We start from the raw sequence: 14,090 nt of genomic DNA, 5'->3' as shown, positions 1-14,090 counted from the left end.
CTATAAAGGACATACAAAAATACTTCTCGAGCGTTGACGCGTCTAGTTGTGTATGCGCAAATCCGGCGCAATGTAATGTTCTTCAATAGCGCAACCGCCTCTCACTCACTCGCATTGACACAGCGGACGCTTCGAGAGTTCCTAACTGCGCAGTCAGGAGGCAGCCTTCATCAATATTATCTGACGCATTTTTACTAGTTGTGTAACTAAAAGCAACCACACTGCATCATAAGCAACAATTCCAGCTGGTCAAATGCTGGATACGGTAAATATGGCGGCTGAATTGGAATTTGATGAAGAAGAGGATCCTTCGTTCAGCGATCCGGAGGATTTTGTGGATGACATCGATGATGAAGGTAAAGAGGCTGCAATGAAATCCGCTGTGCGCGGCCTCAACACAAGATGCACATCAGAGAAACTAAAACTGAAATATTTTTACCTGAGCAATAATATTATGATATTATTATATTTTTTTACAGTTCATTTCTATGGGCTTAGAATAAAAGGATAATTCCTGATAATTTGACAGCAAGCGCACAAATGTGTATCACACTGTATGTATCCTGTCAAATTTTATCAGAAGTTTTTGAACAGTAAGATTTTTTATGTTTTTTTTTTTTTTTAAAGAATTCTCATTTGCTCAACAAGCCTGCAATTATTAGATCCAAAATACAGGAAAGCGGTAATATTGTGAAATATTTTTACTATTTAAAATAACTGCTTTCTATTTGAAAATGTACTTTATTCCTGTGATCAAAGCTCAATTTTTCAGCATCATTACTCCAGTCTTTTAATATGAAACATTTATTATTATTATTATCAATATTTAAAACTGTTGAGTACCGGGACATTTTTTTTAGGATTCTTTGATGAATAGAAAGAAAGAAATTATAGAAATTAATACTTTTATTTAGCAAGGATGCTTTAAATTGATCAAAAGGGATGATAAAGACATGTATAATGTTACAAAAGATTTCTATTTTAAATAAATGTTGTTTTTTTTAACTTTCTATTCATCAAAGACACCTAAAGAATTCTTCTCAGCTGTTTTCTACATAATATCAATAAATGTTTTTTGAGCAGTAAATCAGATTATTAGAATGATTTCTGAAGGATCGTGTGACTGGAGTAATGATGCTAAAAATTCAGTTTGAAATCACAGGAATAAATTACATTTTAAAATATATTCAAATAGAAAACCGTTATTTTAAATAGTAAAAATATTTCAAAATTTTACTGTTTTTACTGTACTTTAGATTAAAACAATGGTGGCTTGGTGAGCAGAAGAGACTTCTTTAAAAAAAACCATTTTAAATCTTACTGCATTTTTGCGACATGCAGCAAATATTTTACATGGTAACAATTTCCGCCAGAATATCACACTAATAAAACTTTAACTTGGTAACTTGGTACACCTTTTTGATCAAAATAAATATTATATTTGAAATTGATAGATTTTTTTTTTTATTTGTATATTAAGGCAAATCACATTAATTTGCAAATTTTATTAATATTATACTAATAAAACCATTAAATGAATAAAACAGTGTTCAAACATTTAAAATAACTGGTCATATTAAGGTACAAATATTTTTTTTTAATTATTGAAGCAACTTGACTACATTAGGCTACACTAAATTGTCAGATTAGTTTTCTTTTTTTGCACTTTTGTAGAGATTATTATGATTTATTATGATTTTATAATAGGTGGTAAGAGTTTAATATTTAGAATTTGAGAACGTTTTAGTTTTAATTTTTGTTTGTTTTAATAATTTAATGTGCTTTTGTCTTTTTTTTTTTTTTTTGATTTTTTCATTTAGATTTTATTTAGCAACATTTTCAAGTTTACTGTAATGTAATTTCAGTTTGTTTAAATTAACAAAAACATTTTAATAGTGCCAAAAAAAAAAAACATTTGTTTCACTACTGAGGCTAAACTCTACATTCTGTACGGTGCAAATGTAGGATCTATTTAAAACATCATATTTTACATTTTAATGCAGGTATTAACTATAACACGTTATGTATGTTTTCCAATGGCCCAGTTCCTGCTGGTGAGAGATTAGTTATCTGTGTTGTTTTGTGCAGAGTTGTTGGAGGATGTTTTGAGGGAGAGACCTTTGGAGGCTGATGGGATTGATTCGGTGGTTGTGGTGGACAATGTTCCCCAGGTGGGACCTGAACGTCTGGAGAAACTGAAAAACGTGATCCATAAAATCTTCTCCAAGTTTGGAAAAATCACAAATGAATTTTACCCTGAGACATCTGGGACGACAAAAGGGTAAGTTACTGACTTTAATTTGACATTTTATCAGATAAAATGATAAAATATGATTGCAATGATTCTAATTCCTTTACCATGACCATGATTTACTCATAGATGTGAAATGTTCTCAGGTATATCTTTCTGGAGTACGCGTCCCCTAACCAAGCTCTGGAAGCTGTTAAGAACGCAGATGGTTACAAGCTGGACAAACAGCACACGTTCCGAGTCAATCTGTTCACCGATTTTGATAAGTAGGGTTCACATGTTTGGGAACATGACTGGTTTATGACTGTTATGTTGCAAGCTGCATGAATACAGCTTTCTGTTACTATACAAATATTTATTTTATTTATACTATTCATTTGTGTGTTTCAGGTACATGAATATCAGTGACCAGTGGGAAACCCCTGAAAAACAGCCATTTAAAGACTTTGTATGTACTTCTGCTTTTATTTTTTAAACAAACATGATTTATTTGTGCCTGCATTGTCTGTATACTGTACTTCAAAATTTGGTATTGCAAAGCCGCAACAATAAGACATTTCAAGATTATTGGAATATAGGTGTGTAAGTTTGACTTTTTTTAAAATGTTATAAGCCAATGACAATGGCATTACATGATTTTCTGTCACTGTTTACCAGGGCAACATGAGGCACTGGCTTGAGGATCCAGATTGTCGTGATCAATACAGTGTAATCTACGAATCAGGAGAGCGAACTGCCATATTTTACAACGACGCGAAGGAGCCAATTCTGGTTGAAGAGAGAGCTGTGAGCACATTTCCTTTAAAACAAAATTGCTTCAGGGATATTTTACTGTTATATTTTACTATTAAATAATGAAAGCCATATAAACAGATTATTTTTATTACTGTTGAAGTCAAAAGTTTACATACACCTTGCAGAATCTGCAAAATGTTAATTATTTTATCAAAATAAGAGGGAGCGTACAAAATGCATGTCATTTTTTATTAAGTACTGACCTGAATAAGATATTTCACATAAAAGACGTTTACATATAGTCCACAAGAGAAAACAAAAAATTTATTTATTATAGTTTACAAATTTTTTTTGTTTAGTGATAGTTGTTCATGAGTCCCAGTTCAACTGTGCGCTGTTCTGTAGAAAAATCTTTCAGGTCCCACAAATTCTTTGGCTTTTCAGCATTTTTGTGTATTTGAACCCTTTCCAACAATCACTGATTTTGAGACCTATCTTTTCACACTGACAATTAAATTTAGGCAAAATAAGTACACATCTTCACTCTGTTCAAAAGTTTACACCCCTGGCTCTGAATGCATTGTTTTTCCTTCACCAAACTTGATCCTGGAGGGCCTGTGTCCTGCAGAGTTTAGCTCCAACTTGCCTCAACACAGCTGCCTGGAAGTTTCAAGTATACCTATTAAGACCTTGATTGGCTGGTTCAGGTGTGTTTGATTAGGGTTGGAGCTAAACTCTGTAGGGACACCGGCCCTCCAGGACCGAGTGTGGTGACCCCTGTTCTAAAGCATCAGTGAGTGTTTGAACCTTCTGTAATAATTGCATATGAGTCCCCTGTGTAAAAAGATGCATCTCTTACATTGGATCTTTCTCCAGCGCTGGACAGAGACTTACGTCCGCTGGTCACCCAAAGGGACGTACCTGGCCACCTTCCACCAACGAGGAATTGCATTGTGGGGTGGAGAGAAGTTCAAGCAGATACAGAGATTCAGCCACCAGGGTGTCTCTCTTATTGACTTCTCCCCGTGCGAGAGGTAAACACTAGAGAAAGAGCGTGAGCAGCTATTACAGAGTTACACATGCGAATAACACATTAAAAATCTTTGTCAGGTATGTGGTGACTTTCAGCCCACTGATGGACACCAAAGAGGACCCTCAAGCCATCATCATCTGGGACATCCTGACCGGACAGAAAAAACGTGGCTTTCATTGTGAGAGTTCAGCACACTGGCCTATTTTTAAGTGAGTGTTTAAAATGGCCTTTGTTTGTTTGTGTTCATGGACTTTTCATGGAATTTCTAAATCACTTCTCTCAGGTGGAGTCAAGATGGAAAGTTCTTTGCCAGAATGACAATAGACACTCTGAGCATCTATGAAACCCCAGTAAGAAAAGGCGATATCTTTTATTAATATGCAGTTTTTGCATGTACACTTGCAATTTTTTAATAACACCTTTGTTAATTTCTTCTAGTCAATGGGTCTGCTAGATAAGAAGAGTATAAAAATAACTGGAATAAAGTAAGTCTTTTATTTTTGAAAATATTTTTTAATGTTTTATTTAAGTCAACATTTAACATTTTAAGTAACAATTTTCAGTTTTAGTTAACTATAATACCCGTATTTTCACCCAAAATTAAATTAAAATGCATCATCATTTCTTTCCACTCATTTTATTCTACACAGAATAATAACTACAAAGAGCAACTTTTGAATCATTAGAAATGATCTGAGTGTTATCAGGAAGTCAGGAAGATATTGTACTTTTTTCTGTTCAACAGAGATTTTTCTTGGTCCCCGGGAGACAACATCATTGCCTTTTGGGTCCCGGAAGACAAAGACATTCCAGCCAGGGTAACGCTCATGCAGTTCCCATCCCGTTTAGAGATTCGGGTGCGGAATCTTTTCAACGTGGTGGATTGCAAACTTCACTGGCAACGGCAGGGTGATTACTTGTGTGTGAAGGTGGACCGAACACCCAGAGGAACACAGGTGTGTATGTGTTTGTAATGTGTTTCTTTATAGCTCTTTTATCACCTGTCTTCACATTTCCCCTATTTCATATTCCCAATAGGGTATCGTCACAAACTTTGAGATTTTCCGCATGAGAGAGAAACAGGTTCCCGTTGATGTGGTAGAGATGAAAGGTAACCATGACCTTAAAGGGATAGTTCACCCAAAAATGAAAATTTGATGTTTATTTGCTTACCCCCAGGGCATCCAAGATGTAGGTGACTTTGTTTCCTCAGTAGAACACAAACAAAGATTTTTAACTTAACCCGGTTCAGTCTGTCAGCCATGTAATGGCAGTGGACCAAACCTTTAAAAGTAACAAAAAACATGCACAGACAAATCCAAATTACACCCTGCGACTCGTGACGATGCATTGATGTACTAAGACACGAAACGTGTTTGTTTTTGCGAGAAACTGAACAGTATTTATATCATTTTTTACCTTTGATACACAGCCACGTCCATCTCTCCTGAGCACGAGCTCAGCATCAGGCACATTGCATGTGTACGCACTCTGGCGTAGTATACGTAAACACCGGAAGCGATCTGTCGCATGTATAGGACACTCATTGTTTCCACAGTGCACAGAGATTGTGGGTATTGCGGCTATTCAAAATGGTAATTACTTGCGCTTATCCTGATTGTTCAAACCGATTTAAAGCTAAAAGACGTTTGCTTGGGCGAACTCATCTGGGACTGTTGACTTCACCATTTTCCCCTTACGGCGTTTGCATATACTACGCCAGAGCGCGTACACAGGTAACGTGCAGGATGATGAGCTCATGCTCAGGACAGTTGGACGTGGCTGTGTATCAAAGGTAAAAATATAAATACTGTTCAGTTTCTCACAAAAACCGAGCGTTTCTTGTCTTAGGACATCAATGTGTCTTCACAAGTCGCAGGGAGTCATTTTGAATTTGTCTGTGCACGTTTTTTTTTACTTTTAAAGGTTTGGTGCCCATCCACTGCCATTATATGACTGACAGACTGCGCTGGTTTGAGTTAAAAATGGACTAAATGTAAAATTTGATCTTCATTAGAGAGCATCATTGCATTTGCCTGGGAGCCCAACGGCAGTAAGTTTGCGGTACTACATGGAGAGTCACCCAGAATAAATGCCTCATTTTACCACGTCAAAAGCAACGGCAAGATTGATCTCATCAGTAAGTGATCTTATTGTCAGTTAAATGTAAGGTTTTATATACAGTGCCTTGCCAATGGCAAGTATTCATACCCCTTATTTATTATGTTGCTGCCGTATGTTAAACTGTTTTAAATTAAAAAAAATTTCCACATCAATCTACACTCCATACACCATAATGACAATGCAAAAACATTTTTAAACATTTATTTAAAAAAAAAAAACTGAAATAAGTACATTGCATAAGTATTCATACCATTAACTCAATACTTAGCTGAATCACCTTTACAGCCTCAAGTGTTTTTAGGTATGATGCAACAAGATTTGCACATCAACCTTTGGCAATTATCTGCCGTTTTTCTCCTCATCTCTTCACCTCTGAAGCTCTGTCAGCTTGGATGAGGTCTGGCAGATATTTTTAGGTTTCTCCAGAAATGTTTGGTTGGGTTCAAGCTCAGGCTTTGGCTGGGACACTCAAGGACATTTACAGAGTTGTCTATAAGCCACTCTTGCTCTGTGCTTAGGGTCATTGCCCTGTTGGAATGTGAACTTCCTGCCCAGTCTGAGGTTCTGAATGCTCTTTACTGGGTTTTCATTAAGGCTCTGATGAGTCCCTTAGTCCCTGCCACTAAAAACAGCCCAACAGCATGAAGCTGCTTCCAGCATACTTTACTTTTGGGATGGTACTCTGCAGGTGATGAGCAGTGCCTGGTTTCCTTCAAACATGATTTGTTTTTCACTCCTCTTTGAGGGTCCAAATGCACTGTGTTACAGTGATGTTTGTCCTTCTGTAAGTTTCTCCCTTCTGTATATATGATCCTGGAGCTCATCACTCTGACCAAAGCCCTTCTCCTTCAGTTTGGCCAGGAGGTCAGCTCTAGGATGACTCCTGGTTGTTTCAAACTTCTTCTATTAGGGGTGATGGAGACTACATGCTTCTGTAAATCTTCAGTGTAGCCATTTTTTTCTAAACTCTTCCCCAGATGTGTGGCTTGATGCAATCTTGTCTCTGAGGTCTACAGGCAGTAGAAATTTTTTAAATCTCAGGGCTTGGTTTTTGCTTTGATAAGCTTTTTCAGCTGTTAGACCTTTTATGAAGACGTGTCCATTTTCAAATCATACCCATTCAATTGAACTTGCCACAGGTTAACTTAACTCAAAATGTAGCAACATTTACAAGCAATATGAATGCTCATGAGCTTAATTTCAACTGTCCCAGATAAAGGTATGAATACTTATGCAATGGAATGGTTTAAGTTTTTTTTAATTTTTTTTTTTTTTATAAATTTGCAAAGATTTTAAAACTTGTTTTTTTGCTTTGCCATTATGGTGTATAGAGTGTAGATTAATGTGGGAACAAAGTAATTTAAAGCAGTTTAACAGGAGTAATGGGAATTCAAAGTATGAATACTTTCGCAAGGCATTGTACATAAATCTATGTTAGTAATATTGTCCTAATGACTTTGGTTTTTAAAAAAATATTGTGTGAATATTCTGTGGTTTTCCAGAGATGTTTGATAAGCAGCAAGCTAACAGTATCTTTTGGAGTCCTCAAGGTCAGTTCATGGTACTGGCAGGACTGCGGAGGTTAGTTTATTATAATATGTTTATTGTATTGTATTTAAATTGCAAATACCATTCAAAAGTTTGGGGTTTGTAAGGTTTGTTTGTTTTTAACATGTTTCTTAATGCTCATCAAGTCTGTATTTATATGATCAAAAATACAGTAAATACAGTAATATTGAGAATTATTATTACAGTTTAAAATAACAGTTTTTTATTTTAATGTATCTTAAAATGTAATTCATTCCTGTGATGCAAAGCTGAATATTCAGCATCATTACTCCAGTCTTCAGTGTCACATGATTCTTCAGAAATCATTCTAATAAGCTGATTTGCAAAAATTGTATTTCCTTTGTTGTTGAAAACAGTAGTTTTTCATGGAAATCGTTGTACTTTTTTCAGGATTTGATGATTAGAATGTTTAACATAACAGCATTTATTTGAAATAGAAATGTTTGGAAATATAAATATGAAATGTTTTTCTTAAATCTTTTTTTTGCTTGGCTCATACAGGCAAAATGTCTCTTTTTTCCGTGCAGTATGAATGGCGCTCTCGCATTTGTGGACACGTCGGATTGTACCATTATGTATATCGCGGAGCATTACATGGCCTCTGATGTGGAATGGGACCCTACAGGCAGATATGTGGTTACTTCTGTTTCCTGGTGGAGCCACAAGGTAATCTGGCATGTTCACTTCCTTAAGTTACTTTATGTTTGCATTTTTAAATAGCACATTTATGTACTCTGCATACAGGTGGACAATGCATACTGGCTATGGACGTTCCAGGGACGTCTTCTGCAAAAGAACAACAAAGACAGATTCTGCCAGTTGCTTTGGAGACCATGCCCTCCTACGTTACTCAGTCAAGAGCAAATAAAGGTGACGCCCTTTTCTACTGTTTACATTTGTACCGTCTACCAAAAGCATTTTCTCCAAAGCTGTGCCTCCTTAAATATTGAATGAGAAAAAATTGTAGTACAAAAATAAAACAACGGTAATATTACAAAATATAACATTAAAAAGTGTAAATCAGTCGTTTTCCTAAAGAAACACTGTCCAACAGCGACACCAAGCACGGTCATTAGCATCGCAAATCCTCAAAAGTTTTTTTATTTTTAATTTTTAAAGGAGAAGTTCACTTCCAGAACAAAAATGTATAGATAATTTACTCACCCCCTTGTCTTCCAAGATGTTCATGTCTTTCTTTCTTCAGTTGTAAAGAAATAATGTTTTTTGAGGCCAAAACATTTCAGGATTTCTCTCCATATAGTGGACTTCTATGGTGCCCACTAGTTTGAACTATCAAAATGCAGTTTAAATGCACTTTCAAAGGGCTCTAAATGATCCCAGCCGAGGAAGGGTGTTATCTAGCAAAACAATCGGTTATTTTCTAAAAAACCTCAAATGCTTTTAACCACAAATGCTTGTCTTGTCTATCTCTGGGTAAACTCTGTGTATTCCGTTTCAAGACAGTTAGGGTAGGTCGAAAAACTCCCAAGTCATTTAAAAAGTATATAAATTGTTTCGCTATTTAAGACCCTTCTTCCTCGGCTGGGATCATTTAGAACCCTTTGAAGCTGCATTTTGGAAGTTCAAACTCGGGGGCACCATAGAAGGCCACTATATGGAGGAAAATCCTGAAATGTTTTCCTCAAAAAACATAATTTCTTTATGACTCAAGAAAGGCATTAACATCTTGGATGACAAAGGGGTGAGTAAATCTTTAAATTCTTGTTCTGGAAGTGAACTTATGTATATTTATAACACTGTACTTTGTATTGTATCACCTTACGAAAAAAACATTTACATCAAATTACAAAACAAAATACTAATTGCTAATTAATAAATGCTAATGCAAGGGTGTTTCTAATGCAGCGTCTATGGGAGGGACAGTAAATTTGACATCGTTCTCTCTTCTGATTGCCGTTATCAGTCTCTCCCAATTTTGAAAATCGTGAAAACACTATTGTGGAGTTTTTCTTTTGCTGTTTGAGCAAATGGAAATGCAAAAAATATATATTTGTGGTACTCTCCCATGCACTGCTCTTGAAGTTTACCCAGCTATGATGACTTCCGCTGCTGAGAAACCTGGAAATGTGAAAAAGGTCTATTGAGAATGAATGAGGGAAAGTCACGTGAGAGATATGATTGGATTTGACTTGCTATGTTCGACTGTGATTGGTTCATGCATTAAATCCCGCCTCTTATGTTTGTGCGTGTTCCGTGTTTGCAATCAGTCTGAATGAACAATATAATGGCATTAAAGACTAACTTAAAAAACATAAGTAACCAACTAACACACTTGGACATAACCACTTTGTTATGACAAAATAAGACTTAAAATGGCCTAAAAAACATGATCTGTGGGAGTAAAGTAAATCTGTGCATCTGTGACCAATATTTAGAGAGCTTTGATGACTGATGATCAGAAAAATTCAAAATTGTTAAAGCTTAACTGCTTAACCACCGCACACCACTGACGTCTTCGCATTATTTTGTATTTTAGGAACTTTACCCATAAAAAATGTAACATTGAGGTTTTCCTTATTTTAACAGGCAATTAAGAAGGACCTCAAGAAGTACTCAAAAATCTTTGAGCAAAAGGACAGACTGAGCCAGTCTAAGGCTTCTAAGGTGAGTTGTTCTTTCCTTCGTAATTCCTAATGACTGAGGGAAGGTGTTTAGTAGGATATTTTACTTAAAGCTTTAAAATGTAACTAATTAAATAGATTGACTTTTTTAATATAAATTGTTTAATTGGCTTTGATTCATTTACTGTGTATTTACATAGATACATTTGATATTACAACGTTTCCATAATGCTCTTAATGCAGGAGTTAGTGGACAAACGGCGTTTGATGATGGAAGAATACAGGCGCTACAAAGACAGTGCCATTCAGCTTTACAACCAACAGAGGGAGCTGCGCCTTCAGCTCAGAGGAGGTGAGAAACACTGTCCTTTCTTACATTTTTCCTTTTATTCTGTGTTCTATCATCCTCGTTCTCTATTGACATTTGTATCAGTTATAATTCATGAGTTATTATCTCTCAGGTGTGGACTCAGATGAACTGGACAGTAATGTGGAGGACTGGGAAGAGGAAACCATTGAGTTCTTTATCAACGAAGAGATCATTCCTCTCGGAGACCTGGAATAGACCTACACGGAAAGAACTATTGTTTCCATCAAGTATGTTTACATGCGCAGTTATAATCAAGCTGGGTATAGTCAAATATTTAAAGAATGAAATACTTTGCAAAAACCAGGCTCATACGATTTCAGTCGGACTAAACCATTAACAGGACATTTAAAATTGCTTTAGTCTGACTAAAATTAAACTTTTAAAATGCATGTAAACACACTTACTGATTCCCATTGAGTATATTCCTGCTATTAAGGGATGTTGCTTGATTCTAATATGAATTTGAAGTAAGAGCTCATATTCTTCATAATCTCCCTTTATACAGTTTTCTTGCAGGATTCACTGAAATAAGTAAAAGGCAGTGATTTAGCGTTTGCTATTGTTACTGACAGAGCAAGATATTAATCAATAACCAGTGGTACTGCTGTGTGGGTTTCTCAAAAGAAAACGTGTCTGATTCAAGAGAGGAATTTCTTTTGTACTGTGATCTGGTCTTTTGTATAAGAACATTTTGTTTGGATTTTTTCCCACCATCATTGTTTACGTACACCTTGCAGAATCTGCAAAATGTTAATTATTTGACCAAAATATGAGGGATCATACAAATTTGAGTCCCTTGTTTCTCCTGAACAGTTAAACTGCCCATTGTTCTTCAGAATTTTTTTTTTTTTTAGCATTTTAGTGTATTTAAACTCTTTCCAACAATGTCTGTATGATTTTGAGATCTATCTTTTCACACTGAAGACAACTGAGGGACTCATATGCAACTATTACAGAAGGTTCAAATGCTCACTGATGATTTAGAAGGAAAAACTATGCATTAAGAGCCAGGGATGTAAACTTTTGAGCAGAATGAGGATGTGTGCATTTTTCTTATTTTTCTTATAAAAAATATCTTTTTTTTTTTTTTTCATTTAGTACTGCCCTTCAGAAGCTACAGAAGATACTTACATGTTCCCCAGATCATACTGTCATTGTTGGAAAGGGTTCAAATAGACAAAAACGCTGAAAAACCAAAGAATTTGTGGGACCTGAAGGATTTTTCTGAAGAACCACAGGCAGTTTAACTGTTCAGGACAAACAAGGGACTCATGAACAACTATCACTAAACAAAAAACACAGGTAACAACACAGTATTAAGAATCAAGTGTATGTAAACTTTTGAACGGGGTCATTTTTTATAAATTCCACTATTTTTTTTCTCCTGTGGACCATATGTAAACATCTTTTATGTATTTTGTATAATCCCTCTTATTTTGGTTAAATAATTAACATTTCTCAGATTCTGCAAGGTGTATGTAAATTTCTGACTAAAACTGTACATATAAACATAATGGAATCCTTACTTGTGACTTAGCATGCCAGTGTGCTGCAGTATCAGGAGGAATAATGTCAAATCCAAGCTGCCCTTAATTAAAAATAATTCTGAAATTATAAGGGAATTTTAATACAGTAAAAGCATTACAATATTTGTTAGACAAGTGTAATTTATCACATCATTCACATGCACTAGGGCTGCAACTAACGATTATTTTAATAATCGATTAATCTGTCGATTATTTTTTCGATTAATCGATGAATCGGATAAAAAACAAACAAACAAGGGATTTACAACCCTTTATTCAAAAACAGAACTAAAATCTTTAGAAAGTGCACGAACATGTTGCTCGTTGAACTGTTATAATAATAATAATAAAATAAAAATGGACTAACACAAAAAACATACACATGTATGCTTTACATCTGCCAAATATATAGACTAAATAAACTAAAATTACTATCCGTCAAGACAGCGGCTTGCTGTGGTGAACATGCTGCATTTCCCATCAAGAAGCCTCTCAAATTAAATTCCTCAGTGCGCATTAAAAAAGTCATGTGACTTTGCACGCTGGAACGGGATAACTTGACTAACTTTCTGCTACATTCATTCTGCCATGCCAGTGTTTAGTGTCCTGCCATCAGCAGCGACCAGCTGGAAGAGTTCCGCATTCAAATGCACGCAAAACTGGCCTCAAAGCCCCAGCAAAAGTAATTACCATGAATGTGTCAAGGCAAAAATTAAGAAAATATTCGAATTACTTATTAATAAACTAGTATTTTCTGATTCAGTGTTGCAAAGATGAAATTGACGACCCTGCTCATTAATGCCTAATGCATCTTTATGGATTAGCTAATGAAAGAGTTTTGTTTTCGATTTTAATTATTTCGCTTTATAGTAAAATAATAATTTAAAGCTTTCTATAGATATTGTGTTTGTGAGGCAATTACCTGGGTTTCGGTTAATTATTGTGAAGCGCTCCTGTTTAAACCAAAGATATCAAGCGTATTCTGTTTGTTTTCTTTAAGAGCACATTTTGTTGATACTGTTAGTACACACAAACTAAGGTAGACCCTTTACAGTACCGGCCCGGTGGTAAATTACTCTTACCTTTATGAGCAAAAAAGAAATTCCACATTGCACTGGCGTGTCCATGCGCTGCAAAGCGCGCTTCTCTCCGCACAAACTTTGGATTTATATTGATTGAATGATTAAACGAATATTGTGATATGTTTTAAGTTTATTATATCAATGGATTTTAATTTAAATCGCGATGAATTAAGCAGGCTTTTGATCTGTCTGCCGCTGTTTGCTAGTATAACTTTAAAAAACAAAAACTTGAATTTAACAAACAAAAAGTGTTCCAAATATATCTCTAAATTAACTTTATAAACTAAAGGAACGAAAATAAATGTAATCACTTTGCTATTAAAATCAGCAGCTGTGTAATGAGGAAGAGAAAGAGAAAAAAAGACAGTCGGACTGGAAATTCAGTCGGCCAAAAATTGATGAGCTGTCGGACATTTTTACAAGGAATGTTTGTTTAATAACCTATTTAATACTCTTAGGCTACTTTCTTAATTAAATATATTATTTCTTTGATTTATTTTAGCGTTTTTAGGCTGCTTGTTAGCTGACTGAAGTGTATATATAAAAAAAACAACGTGCCACCGTCACAGCCCTATTCAAAACTGAGACGATTTCACCTCAGCAGAGCTCCTCTTTCTCCTCACGGTTGTGGTATGTTTTTTGACACATTATACAGACAGACAGTGTTACAAAAACTATAGAAGTAGTTTTCTCCATCTCCACTATCCAACGACCCGTACACCAGCTGTTTTGCGATCGAGCATTGGCTGCTGTGAAAGTACGCTAGCCGAAGTAGGCTTAAATATCAAACATGTTTGATATAAATCGGGGCAGCATAT

General features: G+C 35.4%; 1 protein-coding gene across 1 annotated transcript; it reads left to right on the top strand.

The window, feature by feature from the left end:
* Positions 1 to 166: 166 nt before the first annotated feature.
* Positions 167 to 14,075, top strand: LOC141336571 (eukaryotic translation initiation factor 3 subunit B). Its single transcript, XM_073842263.1, has 18 exons — positions 167 to 356; positions 2,089 to 2,281; positions 2,398 to 2,517; positions 2,642 to 2,699; positions 2,909 to 3,037; positions 3,863 to 4,020; positions 4,097 to 4,228; positions 4,303 to 4,369; positions 4,458 to 4,504; positions 4,765 to 4,975; positions 5,058 to 5,130; positions 6,037 to 6,159; positions 7,646 to 7,724; positions 8,240 to 8,378; positions 8,457 to 8,582; positions 10,260 to 10,337; positions 10,538 to 10,646; positions 10,756 to 14,075. The coding sequence occupies exons 1-18, from the start codon at positions 254 to 256 to the stop codon at positions 10,857 to 10,859; spliced, it is 2,049 nt and encodes a 682-aa protein (XP_073698364.1). The 5' UTR covers positions 167 to 253; the 3' UTR covers positions 10,860 to 14,075.
* The last annotated feature ends 15 nt before the right edge of the window (positions 14,076 to 14,090 follow it).

This window comes from Garra rufa, chromosome 6, assembly GCF_049309525.1.
Source record: "Garra rufa chromosome 6, GarRuf1.0, whole genome shotgun sequence".
Classification (NCBI taxonomy): Eukaryota; Metazoa; Chordata; class Actinopteri; order Cypriniformes; family Cyprinidae; genus Garra; species Garra rufa.
This window is presented reverse-complemented; position numbering and strand designations above follow the sequence as displayed.